At 32.6% G+C, this 20,751-nt stretch overlaps 1 protein-coding gene across 2 annotated transcripts in view; it reads left to right on the forward strand.

Annotated features, from left to right (window-relative positions):
* Positions 1-20,751, forward strand: part of LOC130901322 (vascular endothelial growth factor receptor 1-like) — a 44,373-nt gene that overhangs the window by 7,236 nt on the left and 16,386 nt on the right. Inside the window, exons 4-17 of one of the 2 annotated variants that reach the window (XM_057812625.1) lie at positions 188-324; positions 378-540; positions 1,080-1,228; positions 2,417-2,564; positions 4,187-4,313; positions 7,566-7,747; positions 9,545-9,699; positions 10,005-10,146; positions 13,133-13,309; positions 13,364-13,516; positions 14,868-14,992; positions 17,889-18,051; positions 18,128-18,234; positions 20,245-20,395. In XM_057812625.1, the coding sequence (XP_057668608.1) occupies positions 188-324; positions 378-540; positions 1,080-1,228; positions 2,417-2,564; positions 4,187-4,313; positions 7,566-7,747; positions 9,545-9,699; positions 10,005-10,146; positions 13,133-13,309; positions 13,364-13,516; positions 14,868-14,992; positions 17,889-18,051; positions 18,128-18,234; positions 20,245-20,395 (2,079 nt within the window). The remainder of the gene's footprint in view (positions 1-187; positions 325-377; positions 541-1,079; positions 1,229-2,416; positions 2,565-4,186; positions 4,314-7,565; positions 7,748-9,544; positions 9,700-10,004; positions 10,147-13,132; positions 13,310-13,363; positions 13,517-14,867; positions 14,993-17,888; positions 18,052-18,127; positions 18,235-20,244; positions 20,396-20,751) is intronic. The other variant, XM_057812626.1, reaches the window with a different exon arrangement.

Here is a 20,751-nt window from a genome sequence, read left to right on the forward strand (position 1 = left end):
TTTTGAACCGTGACATTGAGTTTCTAATTTGTAATTATCCTTTTTGTTTAAACTAAAATTTGTTAATAAAAGAAATTTGACATTGAATAAAGGAAATTTATTCAGACCATAGAGACTTTTGTCCTTGTAACTCCCCTGGTTATCATTTTTATTGAACATATGTGGAATTTAATCTTTTCACTTGTAGATGAGAATAATTTAGCAGTATTTGATAGAAGCTTAAATATTTTCGTTAGAAAAGGTGACATTGCTGAAATGCCTTGCCGACCAACATCACCAGCGGTTAATGTTAGTCTAAAAATGATGGATAGGTGCTCGGGAGAGGTAATATTTATGTAAATTATGGATATTTTGATGAAATTTTTTATACTTTCAAGGTTCCATTGAACGTCCTTACTAAAAATCACAACATGTACAAGTACAATCACTATAAAGGTATTTCAACCAATGACACCAGAGAATTACAAGAAACTCTCTATATGTGTATATTTCAAAGAGACAAGAAAAAAATGACAATAAAGACTTTCTTAACAGTTGAAGGTGTGTACTGGAACTTTCATTGAAATTAGAATAAGTGAAAAAATGTTCGTGTTAACTGATGTATTTAAGTAGATTATTAATTTTGTAAAGTAAGTGCACTGTACTTTGAATTGGAGAATAAAATAAAAAAAATCGATTATATGTTTAAATATAAGCCAGCCTGGTACAAACACGATCGGAGAGCTCTTCAGGCTAGCCAGCTACGAAGATCCTTCTCAAAAGAAAGACGAGACCACTGTGTAATTTGGGGTTTGTATGCAAGATGCGGCTGAAATCGATGGTTCTAGTAATTCTACTCTTTTCTATGATCGGAGATTCCACATTTTAGAATATTCGTGAGAGAGAACCGGTTTCGTTAGAAAATCAGCACAAGACAAGAGAAAGGCGGTTTAAAAAAAAACGTTAAAATTTTGAGTGAAAAGTTATAAATCGTTATTGTCATATATTTTTGATTTGCTGTAATAAATAATGTAAAACTTGCGGTGTATTGAAATACTTTTGATATATATTAAGGTTATTTAAAAAACTTTATTTTTCAGATAGCATTTCCTCTCTTTCTCCCCCCGTAATTATGGATCAAAATAAGGGACATACAGTTGTAGGTGGAAACATGCATCTAATTTGTAGTTTACGATATCCTGAAGTCAAGAAGGAATTTTTATGGATTCCACCCACAGGACAAATTAACGTAAGTATTTAGTTTGAATTTTACTAATAAATACATTTTTCAATTCCATTTTAAACCGCTGTTTCGTTTTGATAGATGCTTGTCGCTTAAATTTCATTTATTTATTCGAGATTTTGGGAAACAAAGTAGGTAAGGACTTAATTAATATATATTGAATGATACGAGATATGCAGCACCAAAAAAATCACGTTGGTTAGATATCATAAACATAAACAATCACTAATCAGAAAATATTGGTTTTCTCTTAATTTACCATGGAAAACTGTCGTTGATAGTTTTGAAAGTATTGGTGACGATAAGTCACCAATAATTTGATATTCAAAACCTTGTTATTTGTAAAATTAAATCCAGCGTAGCTGTTACGCGTATACAGAAAAGTTTCCTATACTACTACACCGAATAAAAATACATTTTGAGCCATTGAACGACGTTGTCGAGAAACTAAGAATGTGAGACCAAAAAAAAATCTGGTAGAACAAGAACAACAAGAACCATTAATAAAGAAAATATTATTTTAAATTTAGTTGATTAAGTTGGCAAAACAAACAAATACGTTTTGTTTAAGTAATCGGAAGATAATTCAAGAACAACTCGGTTAGAGTGGATTTTTATCAAATTTCACAAGAAATAATAGCTTTCAATCCAAATTTTTCAAAATGGATTTTTCTCATGAACGAAGCCATTTCTAGAATTCAAAAGGATGTCATATTATTAACACGCATTTCAAGTTAATGTTTGAGTAGCAAATTAATAGGTTATAAGATTCTAGTGGTGGTTTCTCGCATGTTCACACATAATTTATCAGTTATTTTGGATTAAAATTTTAAGACGTTGTTGAAGAGAGAGGAAAATTTCGTCGTAAATGAGGTTAGGAAAATGTGATGAACTTTTTCTATTACACTCATAGCTAATGTGACATAATATGACAAAATATATTCTCTCCTTTATTCCCTGACATACCAAGCAATTCATTATATTCTTACTTTTCAAAATGCTCAGCTAATAGTCACACTTTGGGAATATTTGCATTTCCAAAAACCATGTAAAAGAAGAAATCGTCTGTTCTATGGAACCACATAACCGATCTAATTAGAGATGTAAATTGCGAAAACGGTTAAATATCATTAAAACATTTCACATTTTATTATTTACCACCACACTTGTTATCTATTTTTTGTATTTCCGTAGTCAAAAAGGATGGTAATCAAATTTGACGATACAAGAAGCTCCTTATTAATAGCTAATGCGACATTAGACGACAGGGGAACTTACGTCTGCAATGTGTCTGACCATCAGGGCCACTTTAATGTTACAAACATTACAGTAAATGTTTTTGGTAAGTTCATATCTTAGTATAATAAGGTACTAAGTTACTTGATTATCTCAATTTAGAGTGTTCGCTTGAAAAATGTGTCGTAACATTCGATGCCTCTTGTTTCGGTTAACATTATAAACTAGAGGAATGTACAATGTTCTGTAATGAATGATCAGCATTCTATATCGATTTCACTTCACATTTCTTTCAGTAACGAAGCTCAGTTTTATCGTTTGGAATACTTAATTACGAAGTTCACTTTCATCTTTTGGAATAGGCAGTTCATTTACAAAAATCACTATCTTTTGGAAAACAAAATGTTGAGAATATTGCGTATGTTATTTTCTCATCCAGTGAGGATTCTCATTATACCAATTAGCCTCAATTTTGACAATTAACATGCTGTAAAAGGTAAATGTGCTCTCATTTATGTTCCTTCAATATTTAAAAAATTGTTGTGTGGCAAATATTGCACGTTGGGGCTGCTTTCCAGCCAGAGTGATGTGGATTTTTTTGAAACTCAAACATAATATCCAATTTCGTATCATCACTTACTGCATTGGCAGCTACTTTTTTATCTGTCTCACATGACCAAGCTGTTCCTTGGGATATATGCGACAAATTAGGAAATATTTGATGAAACGAACAGCTTCCATTTGTTACTGTGTGTTATGTCCATAACCAATCATTTGTAGAATGATTATTTTGTGCATTTCTGTTAACGAAATTCAAACGATAATGGCACTGATACTAACACTACTGTCAAGAAGACAGAAAGATGTTGCTGACACTAAGAGCTTCAAACGAAAATAAACAAAAACTTTTTTGTATATTTTTTGTAATTCATATCAGTAAACGCTAGAAAAAAAGTATTGACTGTAACTTAACGATTTTGTGAAATACAACAATGTTCCTTTCTCAAATTTATCTACTAAATCTAGAAACACGTCGAATCGTGGCCATAATAAGAATTATAAAAAAGCCCCAACGTGTTCTGAGCGTTTAATATTTGCCAGAATCCCATGTGGCTGTTGTGAAGGAGTCGCTAACCTAACCTAACCTATATTTGATAATCCGATTAACATCGGAAGGCTTAAGTGAGGTAATGGCTAATATTTTATTACAATTTTGATTCATATAATTAGTTTAGAAGCTGTCCCAAAACAGGTACACCGGATTTTGGAAAACATTAAGCGCTGAGAATATATTGCGGCTCATTTATAACAGCCACTACGCAATTGATAAAAAAACTGCTACTTGATGGCTTTTTAATCAAAGCAATGGATGCATGTACACTCACCCTCTACACTCAACAGAATTTAACCATTTGGTAACAGCACAATGGACAACTGCGTTGACCTTTATGATTACTTTATTGACAACTCTAAACTGAATAAATATTGTAGTAACAAAATTATCTTGTTATCTGCTGGATACTTCGTCGAAACGTCAAAATTTATCTTTCTTTCAACAATTATTAAAAAAAAACTAATTTTAAAACAGAAGAGACCTAAAATCAAGAACATATATATAATAATAACAATAATAATATTCATTGATAATAGTAATCAAAATCGTGCGTAAAATTATGTAATAATTACCTGTAAAACTAAGATTTGTGTGTGAATTTTTCATATTTTCAGATAAAACAGAACAATTCATTTCGATGTACGACGTAGACAATTCCAGTTATCGGGAAACAAAGGACGGAGATGAATATGTGGAATTAAAAGCTGAGGTATGGGGCCATCCACAACCTAATTTCACTTGGTAAGTTCCATCAATTTATAGAATTGCCAACGGATATCAACACAATTCTTCTATGGAAACGTTCATTCACCATTACAGAACTTTCCAAATACACGCAACCGTGAAATATAGGGATATTGCAGAGAAAATTAAAAAAAAACAATGACTTACCATAAAACAGATATAAAAATATTCTGTTTTATACTTTATTCACAGATCACCTTTTTAGATGGATTACGACAATCTTATTTGTTCTAACCAAATTGACGTCGACTGGGAGTCTGAATTTGACCTACGGCATCTTTCATAAAAGAAGCGAATTTAAATTTTATTTATGGCGCGTAATTTGAATTGTTTGAAGGTAGTCCATACTGCTACCTCAGAACTTCAAATTCAAATCAGATTTTCAAATTTTTTTGGAAATTTAGTAGTTGCAATCTTGTTAGGAGAAAAATATTTGAGTTATTGTACGAGCACTTATTTCGATACTCAAGTAAAAGGTAGATAAAAAAGCTTTTGAAAATAATCTAATAATCCAATAATCCTTTAATTATAATAATAATCTAAACATAACGTGTATATATTTATAAATAAGGTAAAAATAAAACTAGAAGAAAAAATATATTTTTAAACAAAATATTGCCTACAAAAATTGTTAATTAAATGTTACATCTTAAGTTATACCCAATACATCCTTTGCAGTTAATTTAGTATTGTTTATAGCCGGCAGCCATCTATTAAAATATTTTATGTCCTTATGAGAATTTAGGAATAAAAGCATCATATTATAATAGATTCTCAATTTTTCGTACCACAGTCATTTTGAAGAAACAATCACAACTAGCACTATACGTAATCGAAAAGATACAAAAATAGAAATTGCACAATGTCTATCAACATTCAATTTTCCAATTTTGTCAAAAATTTTCCAGCTTGATATATGCTAGTAGACCCATCTATAGCTCTGAAATTGAATCATAAGAATGATTCAGCCTTAAGCCATCTATGTGAAACATCTATAAAATAGGTGGTTTGTGACTATATTAGATGGGAAGAACATTTTGGAGGCTTGCATGTAGGTGAGACTACAAGTACTAAATTTGACAGCTACAGTACTATTATTGTAGGAGTTATAGCGAAGAAATACTATTGAAGTCAAGGTTTGGTTTGATAAACATCATTCGAACTTTGCATCAGGAAAATTAAACATTAAGAAATAATTTGTAAAATGGAACTGATTGAGATAGCTAAGATCCCAAAGACATCAAAGGAGAGTTTGGACATAAAGTAAATGAATATTTACTTATGCGAAAGCTATGTTTAAAATGGGTGTCTCGTGTCACAATCTACCAATAACAACAACGAATTGATTATTTTAAGCAGTCTCTGGAGCTGTTCAGCCGTAGGAAACCCACATTTTCTCAGATCAATGGATAAAGCATAGCTTTCATTTCACATTGAAGACCAAGAGATAGTCGGCCGAGTTGACCTAACAGGATTTATCGATTCCAAAGCGTGAGCAGACACAAAAGTCGGCTAGCAAGTTCATGGCATCGCTGTTTTGGATTCGCATGAGATAATATTTAGTAACTGCCTTAAAGAGAGAACAACTATAAACAGCGACTATGTCGTTGTGTAGTTGGAAAGTTTGAAGGACGAAATGACGGGAAAATGGCCTAATATGAAGAAGAAGAATGTGCTGTTTTAATAACACAATGCACAAATGAAAAAACGAAAGGTAAAATGCATTAATTAGGCATCGTATTTCTTCTACCTCCACCATATTCTTCACTTCTGTCTCTCAACGATTTTCTCCTATTCTCACAAATAAAAAAGAACGCTTGCTGGACAAAATTAGCCAATAAAGAAGTTATTGCCAAAACTAAAGCCTTTTAGGCAGAAGACTAATCATATGTGTTGCAAAGGCCGGTGCAGTACAACGTTTGGGAATACCTGAGAATAATCCGTATAATACTGTTTAATTAAATCTCACGTACGCAGGGAACGGTATTCCTCGAGTAAACTTAATTTTATTCGAAAATAAAATAGGTATATTGAAATTTTTAAACAGTAATCTGCCAAACTGGTTATTAACAGATTTATTTTATATAAAAAGCAAGCACTTTTACAATCGAGTAATGAGAGTGTTGCCTGTCATGTGGAGATGCTTATGGAGATATTAATCTTGAACTTCTTTAGGTTGTAGTGCTCGGTTAAGACGTACCTTGGTAACTGATTGCACAGGCTTGAACTTCTTCAAAAACAAATAAGTGCCGATAAATTGGAGCTCTGGGCGTCTGCAGGCGAATTCGCTGTTCATAAGCCACGTCTTCCTGTCGAGTAGGTTTTGAGGAAACTGCTCTAGGCGGGTTATATTAGACAGCTCGGAAGAGCATGTGTCGATTGGCCTTGGTAGTATCGGTAAAACTGAGTCAGGTTGACGACTATATCTTACTACAATACTTAGATAATTTAGACAAAATTTTGCAACTGTGTAGTTGCATTTATTCACGTTTTCCGCTTTGTCTTGATCGAAAAGCAAACATTAAATAAAAATAATGTCAACAAATACCACTGCAAATTCAACTTAAAAACTGAAGTATTAATTAATATATTCACAACACACTCTTGGTACAAGAGCTGGTAACTGGTAATTGTTTTTATTGAACTTTTTGCAACATGAATCTATTATCGCCAAATATTTTTATTGTTGCTTAAACTGTTCTAGACTCTAATTTTGAATTTTTTAAAAATATTTTAGTATAGCTGAAATGTTTATATGTTATTAAAGTATTCAAAAACCTAAAATTAATTTACCATACAATAATTCAATTGTTAAACCTTCAGTCAGACGGATCTAAACATGAAAATTGATCATTTTGCTGGGTGTAGAAATAGTTGCGAATAAATTACAATGAAAGAATTGAAACTATTGAATTAATTTTTGGATTAATATATCCAAATAATTATTTATTGTTGTGCGAATTTAAAGTAATGATCTATCTCAAGAATGAAAAGAAACAAAAATTATATTTTTTAATCCAAGTAGACTAAATTTTAATAACTAAATTTATCTGTACAACGCGATGTTTGTACATAAATTCGTTCAGAAGAACAGAGTCAAAGATAAAACGTTGATATTATTAAAATATCCAGCTTCAAATATGATCATGTTGCCACAAGATCAAAGGCAAGAAATTATTTGTTCTGTGGGTAACACATTGCCATTACTAAGTATATTTTTTAATAGTGAATAATGAGTAATAATTATAGGTACAATAATAATGAAAATGAAATTGCCTCAGAAAACGACAAGTACGAAGTAACTTACAGTCAAGAACTGAACATTACTAGTTTGAAAATTAAGAATATTAATATAGATGACTATGGTAATTATACCTTAATTGGAAACAATGGAATCAAAAAATACCTTCCATTTTTCGTGAACGTTTCAGGTAAGTTATATTCCAATGTTGATTTATAAAATGGTTCTAAAAATGATTTATCACTAACCGTAGCCCCATATATATGAAAAATTTTTAACATCTTTGGTCTTATCGGTAAATACTAAAATTTTCGAAAATCCTCTAGCTTAGATGAACATATCAAATATATCATTATTTAAATGGACCTCCACATATCACATGTTTGAATTCTGATTGAAAATTTAGTACAACTTGACGGAAATGAAGAGGTAACGTAGAAATGCAATTTAAAATAGTGATTCTGGATACTTTGATCTACTGATATGATATTTTCGGATCTAACACTTTATAATGACCAAAACCAAAATGACATTTTAACCACACTATATATTTTCAATGTATAAAATAATTTTCTTAAATTGTGTTAAGAAGTTTCTATACCGTTCTGAACTTTATCTTAATAATAATGATTCTGGTGTTCATTCTTGACAGATTTACAAAACTCAACTAACAACAGGGATGTCTATAGCTGAGCTATTATTCAAGTGTAGTGTTCAATCATGAGATCAAATAAAATTTGTATATCAATTATATTAATAACTTTAGGTTGTTAAAGTAATTTATGATCATAACAGTAGTAAAACATTTTTTGAAAAATGTCAACTTTTACCCTCGATAAAATGGTTCTCCCAGGTATCTTAATCAATAGTAATATTTTATTTTTAAAATTATTTTTGACGTTTAGTTCTAATTTCGATATTTACCAAAATTATCTATTGAAATACTCCTGCAAACAAGATCGTATGTATATTCAGAAAATTGAATATAGAAAGGTCTTAACTGTGAAAAATGTACGATAAATGCTAAGACAACAAAGAATTTGTTTCCTACGAATGCTTTTTCAAAACAAAATAAAATGGAAAGAACAACAAATTCCCAGGGTATGCGGATGATATTTTTGTTATATTAAATACGAAAAAGGGACACTTGGAAGAATTCATTTTATAAATCAATTCAAAATGTCCATCTATAAAGTTCACTCATGAAATGGGAAAAAATGGACAGTTATGAATTTTAGATATCTTACTACTTGAGAATAGTAATAGGTTAGAATTTGATGTATTTAGGAAAAACACCGCTACGTGCAAGTACCTCCTGGCTGATTCTCTCCAACATAAGATGATGACCAGTCTCCATTTCCTGGTACATCGCTTAATTCACTTTCCACTCGACATGGAGAGATAATATAAGGACAATTACAAATTTGGTTAGCTATAATGATTGTGAAGGGAGGTAGGTCGGGCAGAGTAAGAGATCACTACGGTGTAAAGAGTACATAGCTCATTTAAAATATGGACGGACTGAAAAATCGTGAATTGCCAATCACGCTGCCAGTCATAATCAGGAAATAAATATAAATAATTGAAAATTGTTAGAAAATATATCCAGGAATAAATTGTTGGATACATTCGAAAGCATTGAAATTATCAAATGTAGAAAAAAATTTAAATAGGGACAAAGTACCTATTCCTTACTCTATAGTTAGTAGTTAAGAAACTAATGTGAAGATTCCAGCCAAGGAACTTTTTGTTTACTCTCAGTCTCTGAAGACGGTAACTTGGTTATCGAAACGCTTGTCAGACTGTGTAATTGTGAGTAGTAGTGTGAACAGTGTGAAAATCACCATCGGTTCCAAAGATTCCAACTTAGTTGACAGTGATGGCAGTAACGTCGTAACACCTGCATTAGCTTTTAATTATTGTTTCTCGACATTTTTTTGAGAATACCGTTTGGAATTAGATAACCTAAGATTGTACATTTTTTTAGCCAAGCCTTCTGTGTCTCTTAAGACTGCCCATTTCCACTTAGTAGGCGAAGAAGGTACTGTGCAATGCATTACTAAGGGAAATCCCACTCCCAAAATAACGTGGGAGGATGAATCTTATCTGGAACTAAGATATGGTAATAGCCACGTAAGTATAGTAAGTAGGTTGTTTTTAATATACATAGACAAGGTATTTCAGCAAATCAAAACTGATAGAACTTTGGTTAAATATTTATGAAATCATTTATTAAAATGAAATCAATTTTCACTGGCATTTTTTATGTTATTAATAAAGACGTATTGAGTGTTTACCATAAGCCGCCAACTATTATGATTAATATTAATTCAATATACAATTTTGAGAACGTTCACGTCAATAGCCGAGGCATCTAGGAATGAAAATGTATATAAAATGACACTATATTTACTTTTTGCCTTCAAAGCATGAACTTTATTTTTTAGTTAGAAGGTAAAATAACAAAGAACAATCCACCAATATTAGTTTCTGAACTAAAGATCAATGCAACTCAATCAGTGGTCCTAAAGTGTATTGCAACTAATGTAATAGACTCTGTTTATGGAATTATTCGATATAATGTTACTGGTAAGTTTATTTCACAAATTAAATCAACACCGAAATCATACTCTTCAGTAGCAAACTAACCAACTAAATTAAACAACTTCCCATCTAGAAATCAAGCTATCCTGTTTGACGCCATCGAAAACATTAGGTTAGAAGATTACCTTAAGGCTAGCTCTAAGTCAAACAATACATCCAAACAATATAATTTTTGGAAGAGTGGAAGATACGATTAGCTTTTTTTGTGTAACATATATATTCCCCCAAATAATCAGCCTACGACCGAAGAGATTACTGAGCTACTAGAGCAAATTCCAGCTCCTCAGTTAAAAGTAGGAGATTCTAATGCCCACAATCAATTCTGGGGCTCCCCTAAACAAACTGCTTTTTTGGGAAAAACTTGAAAAAATGTTGAAGACGTACAATCTTAACCACCTGAAAGACGGACAAAAAACTATACATGACATAAGAACTGGCGATGACTCTGCTATCGATCTAACGATATGTCATCCATCTATCTCAGAAAAGCTGAATTGAGATGTATCAACGTATTTATATGATAGTGACCACCATCCTATAATATGAAGAGGAAATTATACCGCATCCAACAACAAAATGGGAAATTAACTCAGCAAATTGGAGCAAATTTCGAGAATTCATTCAAGAAAATCTCCATAGAATAGATGAAAATGCAGACATCGATGAAGAAGTACAATTTTTTACCTAACTAACCCCAACTAACAGCTCGTAAGGGTTGATACAACAATGTCATCTTGCAAGCCAATAGAATGTGGGTGCCCCAAGGCTCAGTACTAGCCCCTATTTTGTTTCTTCTGTTTATATACGACATCGCCTATCAAGACATCATTGGTAAATTATATCCATTTGCAGACAACACTAGTTTCTCTTGGAGCAACCCTGATCTAATGGCACTTCATAGGACCATATTTAGTGACATAATCATCCTTAAATCATGGTGCGATTCTAATCTTCTCTGTCTCAACGTTTCTAAAACCATTATCCTATAAAAATACCTTGCAGCCTTTTTTATTAAATAACACCACCATTGACGTCGTTGAATCTGTGAAATTTCAGGGCTTGTTGTGGACAATTCTTTCAAATGGAATCTACATTTTGCCGCCTTATCTAAAAAATTAAGTTCCTCCTGCTTTGCACTGAGTTCAGTTTCCAAAAAACTCAACTTATCCACCTCCTTCACAGTTTATTATGCCCCTATTGAGTCGCATCTCCGATATGTCCTTCCCTTCTGAGGTACGTGTAATGCGACTCAATTTGAGCGAATCTTAAAACTACAAAAGAGAGCTGCTAGATATTTATACGGACTAAACAGCAGGGACTTCTTTTAAATATTAAAAATTCTGACTCTTCCTTCTTTATTCATCTTTGAATCCGTTTGGCTAATTCGTAAGTACGGTTCTCTAATTTCAGAAAGATCGTTGCAAGGCTATCCAAAGAAATAAACATTAACAACATTCAACAAACCAACAATTTAAATATAACTCAAAAATTCATTACAATACCCTAAAAACACTTGTGTAGGCTCAGACAATATTCCTCTTATTTTTCTAAAAAATTTAAATAACTAAAGTTTGGAACATTTATTAAAGATATACAATCGAATAATGACAAAAGAAAAACAACCAAAAGTATGGACAACCTCTATCATAATCTCCATTTCTAAGCCATGTAAGCCGAAATCAAACCCAGAGACAATAACACAACACTGCATCGGAATATTTTTTGATATTTGTAAAGCGTATGAGACATTCTGAAAATACTCAATAATTAAAACATTCTACGACTGATCAATACGAGGCAACATATTGAAACTTCTCAGAACATCGCCAGTATCAAGTGCGAATACATGGAGTATACTCCCAGTTGAAAATACAAGAAAATGGTATACCACAAGGGTCGATTCTCAGTACAACATTATTTCTCATAGCGATAAATCAATTAATGCAAACTGTAAATCACCAATAAAATGCATTATACGCAGATGACTTAGTTATTTATTTCAGAGGAACAAAAATGACAACAACGCATAAGAAAATCCAACAAACAATAGCAAAAATAGAATTTTGATCAAAAACAAGTGGGTTGCGATTTAAATTTAATTTTTGGTCAGTAACTTTGTGTACCTTGGTTTTTAAAAGAATCGCTTATTCGAGGTAGTAGACGAGCAAAAATCTGTATTTTTATATTCAATTGAATTCCACCGCATTTTGAAAGAGGGTGTCGTCGTTAGTAATCATTTTGCGATTGGTGAAATGCAGAAGCTCTCATTCATTGGCCTCCTTGGTCATGCAATTCTAGTCCTTTGGACTGCACAGTTTGGTTGTATCTTATCTTGTTCTCAGTCTCCATTCTCATTATCTGTTTTTGAGTTTTTGTTTAATAAACAACTTAATCATTACTCTACGCCAGCATCGGCATCGGTTATTACTACATAATTTTCAAAATGAAATATTTTGTATTTGCTAAACAGAACCGAGTACCAAAAGTGGTTTAAAGTTGAATGGTTTAAATTGTTAAATTAATTGAGTTAATTTTAAAAACGTTTTGCTCAATATTACTTGGTACGTGAAAATAAATTCACAGCTCCAAAACATATTCGTATAAAATTTCACTACAATTTTGCCAGTAGTGAAAATAATTCAAATTATTTTTCGTTGCTTCGAAAATTTTTTCCCGAGCAAACCTCAATTATTTTTCAATTTTGTTTCTATTCTAAAGACGGGGTCACCTTAAAATACACCAGAATAATGTGGCACATGTGACGAATCTACGAACTAACTTAAGTTCTCTAAAAATTCTTGTTTACTTTTACTAAAATTAGTTCTAGAAAAATATGTTCTCACTAAGTAGCAAACCCATTGATTTTGAGGAAAATGCTGTAATATATGCTATTTGAATGTATTCTGCACGATGAAAAAATTGATTGATTTTGAACTTGGAATTTTATTTAGGTACTTAAAAAATTTTCTAGATGTTCTCGAAGGATTTGATATCTCTGGATTTGCTGATACGGCAATAGTTAATTTGGTCTCCAAAACAGCTGTTTACGCTATAGGTGAGAATGTTTCTTTGAAATGTTCAGTTGATGCTTCATATTACAGTGATGTCGCTTGGTTGTTAGATGGAAATTTTATTCAAGAGACCAAAAGTGAGTGATAATAGAAAATATATTCCCACTTACTCATACTGGTAATGTTTTCAGGAATGAAATTTAAAAATAGTAGTACTAATTATTCATCTAGTATAACGTTAAATATTGTCAATAGTAATAGAGATGACTCCGGAATATACATTTGTCAGGCATTAATTCGCAACGGAGGAACAGAAACTAAGTACATAAATCTTACAATAACAGGTAATATTGTGAGGAATTTCCTACTTTTATATGACTGTATATGAAACAAATGTCACTATTTTGAAAAAGCGTGAAGAATATCCACGTTTTCTTCAGACAAATCGGAATAAAACTTACAGTGGGCACTTACAACCATTAATAATGTTACTGGGGTGAATTTGAAGAAATGCGATAAAGAGTAACTCAAAAATACAAAAAAAAGTGATTGGAAAACGGCGGTCAGTTACTCCGCTTTATAAGATCGGATGGGTCTGACAAGCGTTTCGATAACCAAGTTATCATTTTCAGAGACTGAAGGTAAACTCTTTTACTTTCAGTCTCTGAAGGTGATAACTTGGTTATCGAAATGCGCGTCAGACAGTGTTATGGTGAATGTTGGTGTAGTGGTTGTGTAAATAGTGTGTTCAGCATGAATATCACCAACGATTCCAAAAATTCCGACTTACTAACAAGCGAAACCTTTTAGACCTATTAGTCTATCGAGCATTTCTCGAAAAAACATTACACAAGTCACAACATGCAAACTAATTGGGTAAATCCAAGTAGATAAGTCTTCGCGACGTAGTAGTGTATATCACGAGAGCAACAGAGCAAGTCACCAGAAAGGTGCGGCTTTGGGCGCTTTTATCGACATTGAGGGAGTAGTACAGTAAGCAGCGATATAATCCAAAACAGAGAAATTTATTTTAGACTGAATCCATTTCATGTTGCAAATACACCTTTTCATAATAAGAAGATGTCTCTAAGTCAGGATATCCTCTTCCATCATGTTGACAATGGTTATTGATAATTTGCTGGTTGAGCCAGAAAGGTCAAGGGTGCACAACAGAGGTCATGCCAATGAAAGAACAATTCTGGTCCAAGACCACAACTTTCAAATTCTGTATGAGAGCTCCTTCGATCTTTAAAACAGAATTGAGTTTCTCTAATGAAGTGAGCTATCTCGGTATCACAATGAATAAGATGTTTAATTGGAAAAGCCAAACTGTAAGTCGAATAGCAGCTGCCATTTTTTGAGCAACGATCATTTTGTTCCCACGAAGCACCTAAGCATTACCCATTTACATGGTGCTCAAATGCGTCGCCCGTTGTATTATTGAGATCACAGTGATTTGAATTTTGTTAAGAAAAGTTAATTCATGTAGATGTTTTAGCCTCTGTACCATGAACTTGTAAAGAGTTTTTCGTTTTTTTTTTCGTTTTATATAAATGATTTTTAAAAGACCTTTTTATACATATGTATGTAGGTACAATAAATTTCCAACAGCGTCCTTGTTCAACATCAGTCCAACGAACAGTCTCTTTTTCAACTTGTACCTTAAAAACTTCTAATGTCATATATGTATTATAGATCCAATCAAAACTGAAATTATATCTACAAACATGGAGAAAGAAATGGTTGAAAATTTTCCAAAATCTATTACAATGCGTTGTATGGTTAAAGGATTGCCAAAACCCAAAATTTTTTGGTACAAGGTGAATATAATCAGTATATTTTCCAAAATTTATTTTAAAGAAGTATCGTATATTGATTTTAATCTTTTTTGTATTATATTTAATATTGCTTCCAGCTCAGAAATGTAATAAATTTTGTTTATTATTACATGATTAGTTATAGAGTGTTGAATTGCTTTTCATATATAAACTTCGACCGTAAGTGGATATTGTGATAAGCACAAAGAATGAAAAGAACATTTCATAGAAGATGTCCATTATGTGCACATCTATCCAAAATACAAGAATGTACTCGATGTTTAATTACCGAATATAATAAAAGAGACCTGGATTGTTGCAAATACATTGCAACCTCTTATAATGCGATTTTGTGTGAAAGATAGATTTCAAATATTTCCTCATAATCTAGATGAAAACCTAGATATTATTTTAGAGTTCACGGGTGTGGAATTACTCATCCGATCCAAGGGTAATCCAATAATCCCTATTTTGCTGTCAATATTCTCTTAACAAATAAAAACAACAAGACAAAATGTGCACATGTGGGATAATGTAAATTCACATGATTCAAGTTCAACATGTTATTTTCGCCCTGTAAGAGATATCGTTTTTTTTAGAAAATAAACTTCCAGTGAATGTACCATTCATAATAAAACGGTGTATGTAATTCACGCATGATGGATATTTTGGAATAATCCGACAGGACTTCGCTCGCAAGAAGAAAAAGAAAAACCCATATGGGCATTGGGCATGTTTTGTCTTGTTGTTTTTATTTGTAAATAGAATATTGGCAGGAAAATATTATTCATTATTCACAATTTTATCTCAAATTAGGTAGTCAATGATAAAAACATCGCATGTAATATAGACGCAATAAATTCTCCAGACATAATTACTAACATTTACTTGATGGCACCTGGCACTGATTTCTGAGTGCTCGTCAATAATTTTAAGAGTCTGGTTTTACAAATATCAGGATCATCTTCAAACTTGAATTTGATAAAAACTGCGTTCCTGTTGAATCGTATGTATGCATCAAATACGGACTAAGTCAAAACATGCTGGTTAGACATATACGCTCGATATCATTATCTTGCACAAAATTGTTTGCCAAATTGACTTGTCGGGTTTTCATCTTGTACGACAATATTATCACCCGTTGAAATATTAGAAACTATAACAAGTGGATACAGTACTTAACACAACTTATACAGTATATTTTTATTGTGTGCCTACTACTGGGAAACCGAATTCGACCAGAAGGAGTTGATATTAACCACTAGTCACCACTTTGCAAATCCCTAGGTTGAAGTAGAAAATAGATGATGAATATTTACTCAAGATGAATTTCCACAGATTCATTGTGAAATTTCGAGAAAATTAATTTGTCTTTCAGCTTCTGAACAACGTTACTTGTATTGTTGGATAAAAAATTATAAATTTGCACAAAAATTACACATAACAGCTCCCGACATTGTCAAAACATTTTATCACATTACATCTTCAACAAATCTTTACCAAAAACATTTTATTGCGGTAAAGCTAAAGACTGAACAAAAATATTTTAAATAGAAAGCAGGAGATCTACAAAACGCTATACAATTACCTAAAAAATATTCAGAAAAACGTATTGAAATTAATAAAGGAAGACCAGCGGTATTTGTCTACAAATTTAAAATTTTTCCAGTATAGCACATATTATTTTTGAAGGAACACACGTGTTAATTATTACAGATGTTGGGAGACTTACTTACCAAACGGCCGAAAAAATGGACTGAAACACAAATTTAATAGAACAATGAAATTTGGAAGGCCTGGTATTACGCCTATGAAACGACATAAGGACAAGATTTGCCGAATGCTGGCAAAATATTTAATGTTAATGAGAGCTGATTCGAAACAGTGCAAAAGAAGTCCAAAAAAATTGTAGGTGGTAAGGGAAAAAAATTGGAGCATTAACCAGTAGTTAAAAAGTCAATTTATTTCGCCAATGGAAACCGTGAGCTGTTCTGTCAATGGTTGGAACATTTTGCTTCTGTCGTTAACCCAACAAAGGAATATAATGTCTTGCTGTTGCTCGATGGACACAAAACATACAGCAAAACTTTGACCCTTTGATGTTCGCACACGAAAAAGGCATAGTTTTGCTGCAATTACAAAACAAAACAAGAAACTTAATGATAAAACTGCAAACAATAAGAAAAAGATAAAAATTGAGGACGACAGTCAAAAGTCGACTAATGAAAAAGAAGTCATAGTCCTTGAAGATTCAGAGAGTTGCGATATAACTAGAATCATGAAACTTCACTACTAACCCCGATGTTTGTGAAGATTATCTGAATTAATATTTTTCAAACTTATTCAGAATTTTGTCTTTTTAGTCAAAGTTCGATTTTCCATCGTTTTTTTCTGTTTATGTTAAATGCTCTAAGATATTACTTCGTCGTGTCATATTTTACACCCTTTAATTGACGAGATCAAATATTTATTGTCAAAAGTTTAAGGTAAATCCTTATAAACTATAGAATTCAAATAACCGCAAAGAAAAAAATTCATTGGGGATAAGTCTGTCAGGATATATATCATTAAACAAAACGGTTTCTTGTTGTAACAATCACTTTGTATCTTCAAAATCAACAATCATCAATAAAGTAATAACGTACACTTAACTCTGATACGATTTATAGTGTATTCGTTTCAAATAATTTTTAAAATCGAATTGATCGAACAGTTGAAGCTAACAGCAATAACATAAATATTAAAAATATATATAGTTACCAGCCCACTTCTTTCTTTTTATAAGTTATAACTTTATAAATATAGAGTGATCAATGAAGAATTGAAAAATTTATTTGAAACAATTTTGCATAAGTTATAATTTAGCCATTAAGCCTATTAGTTTGTAATATTATTATAGGATGGTATTGATTTCGAAGTGAACGGATCTAGAATACAATTTGAAGAAGAGAAGCAAATTCTTGTATTTAACGAAACCGTGGCAGCGGATGCTGGAAATTATAAATGTGTTGCTGTATACAAAAACAATCGTGACTTTCGTGAGGTGACACTTAGATTTAAAAGTAAGGATATCGCATTCATTTCCTAGTGGATTATCATTATCGATAATTTTAAAATACAAACTAAATTTTATTTCAGATGCCCCACAAGCTGTACAAGATTGGTTAATTGTTATAATAGTATTACTTTTGTTTGTCCTTGTTGCTGTAGTTACCTATTTGACACTAAGAATGAAAAAAGAAAGGGTGAGCTTATATTTATTATTTATTCTCATTTTAATCCTCAAAAATTCTATCTGCTGAACGTCTGGCTATACGCGAAGCTTTTAAACACTCTCCCTCATTGTTTCAGATTTTCTAAACTTGAATACAAAAACTTATGTCCGATCACCCTACTGATACCCAAATACAAGATCTCTTTCATATCTCCAACTAAAAATACCCATCTGGGTACTGGTTATAAAAAAATTGCAGGTATTGCAGTATTTTATATCAAAGTCGTACGGCTGTAAGAACATGCTAGATGGGGCAAGTCGGCCAGCGGTGCTTTTAATAAAGTGAAGCCATCGTAGAGACTGGTGATCGGAAAGCACGGTTAAGTGGTAGCGGTACCCATTTTTTCGATTCCTTACACTCCTTCTCCGTTACGAAATATTTATTTTCGGTGGAGGTTAATAAGCGGGTGGCGTATGCAATGACATGTTCTCCTTCATCCGAAGAACGGTTGATATTCTATTCTATTCAGTGGTCAGTGCAGTTGTGCTGCAACATCAGAAAACGATAGTATGAACATTCTGTACCAGGAAGCTATTTCTAAAAAGCGACATTGGCCTCGGTCATTTGTCGGAGCGGTCATATCGGCGATTGCGGTTGTTTTATCTGGGTCCGTGCAGCTTCCTTCTTTTGTGACAAGATGACCCAAGAATCTGAGGGACCTCCTACTAAAGTGGCATTTCCCAATACTGTGATATCGTCCAGATAATCGAAGCAATAGTAATCCATGTCTGGTCGAATTATTCTATCCATGAGGTGCTGGAACGGGACAGGGGTGGCAAGTAGTCCGAAAGGCATCAACTAAGAGTGATACAATCCTCTGCCTAGGGGAACTAAGGAGTACAGATTTACACGGGATTGGTTTTTCTGTGACGGACGGAGTAACGCGATAAGTGAGGCATCTTAATGGCTTTGCTGCGCAGACCTCATGTTGTCGCAGCGCCCTTGCAATTACCCAACCATGGACACGTAAAATTCCTAGACAAAACTTCATCTTGCTCACGTGTCGAGCAGAAAATTCAGAGGGCTGCTCATTACGAAAATGACCGTGCTGTCCACATTGCTAGCATTCTCGGTTCTTAGCAAAACTTGCTGTGGGGGCGGATCTTTGGTTGGCGGTCCTAGCGGTTACGGTGACAGCGGCTGGGTGAGACTAGTGGAATCAACAGTGAAAGTGGTCGGATAAATATGGCTGCGTGGTAACAGTGTCGAAGTGTGAGGCTGAGCTTGGTATAAATTGGATATTCGACGGCTGTGCTTGGGCTAGCTCGATCTCGATGCGTAGTAGTTAGTTTTCCTGGGCGGATGCAAAGATTCGGTTAAAGGCAATACAATTCCTGTTCCGGGGTGAGGCTGGAATGGCGGCGGATGAGGATCTGCATGTCGGAGATATATGTGGTGGTACTTTCCTGGAGCTGGTGAATTCTCCTGATGATGGCTACTTCCATATCGAAGAGGTAGTTGAGCTTGCATAATATCTGCGGTCGTTTCAAAACCACAGGTATTCTGTGTGGAAGCTCGCTTGAAATTCTCCTCAAACCCTTCCAGGAAAATACTGGGTTCTCCCGTTCCATGTATTGGTTACCAAACAAAGTTAGTTTAAAAATGTTGTACAAAGCACCCCGTGCTTTTATAATAGTAACATCAATTATAATCAGTAATTTCATTTTATGCCAAGAATTGCTTTTTACTTTTTGACTTGATTATTGCTTAAAGCATCCTTTTCAATTTTTCTAAACTATAATTTAATTTTTGTTTAAATGATAGAAAAATATCTAGTACCTGCTATTGTTATAATCTAAATATGCGTATTTTATATAAAGTAATACATTTGTTATAATAAAGTAAGGTAGCTACCACGGGGCTATCCAATAATAAACGAAATTTTATATTTTATAAAGTTTTGTAAAAATACCGAACTTAATTTTTATTAAGTTTTCGTTTTATTTATTTTTCAATCATTCTGATGTATTTTTTCTCTAGAAACTCAAGAGAGAGTTAGAAATATTAGGCTTAGCTAATTTTGAAAAAGGTGCTGTAGAAAATATTAATCCTGAATTAGGAATAGACGATCAAGCGGAGCTCCTGCCCTACGATAGAAAGTGGGAATTTCCGATTGAACAGTTAAAATTAGGTAATTTTTTTCTTTATTTGCCAACAATACTTTCACTTAATTTATTATAGTTAACTAATAATTGGTCTACATGCTTTTTGTTCAGTTCAAATAATAAGGAATATGTTCCAATATGTTCTTTAGATCCTTTTTTATTCGCAGGTAATAAATTCTCTGAGGTTCTATTAAATTGGACTGCATATGTAAATAGAATTCATAGAGTGCATTATATATTCTTTTATTTGGTATAAATTAGTGTTTTGAATTGAATGACTCTGTGTTAAGTTGAAAATAATTGTAACGGCAAAAATGATAAGTTATACGAGCCGCAGCTGCAAAATTTATCCTGACAAGTTAATTGTGGAGAATTTATGGTG

The sequence above is a fragment of the Diorhabda carinulata genome, chromosome X (genome assembly GCF_026250575.1).
Source record: "Diorhabda carinulata isolate Delta chromosome X, icDioCari1.1, whole genome shotgun sequence".
Taxonomy (NCBI): domain Eukaryota; kingdom Metazoa; phylum Arthropoda; class Insecta; order Coleoptera; family Chrysomelidae; genus Diorhabda; species Diorhabda carinulata.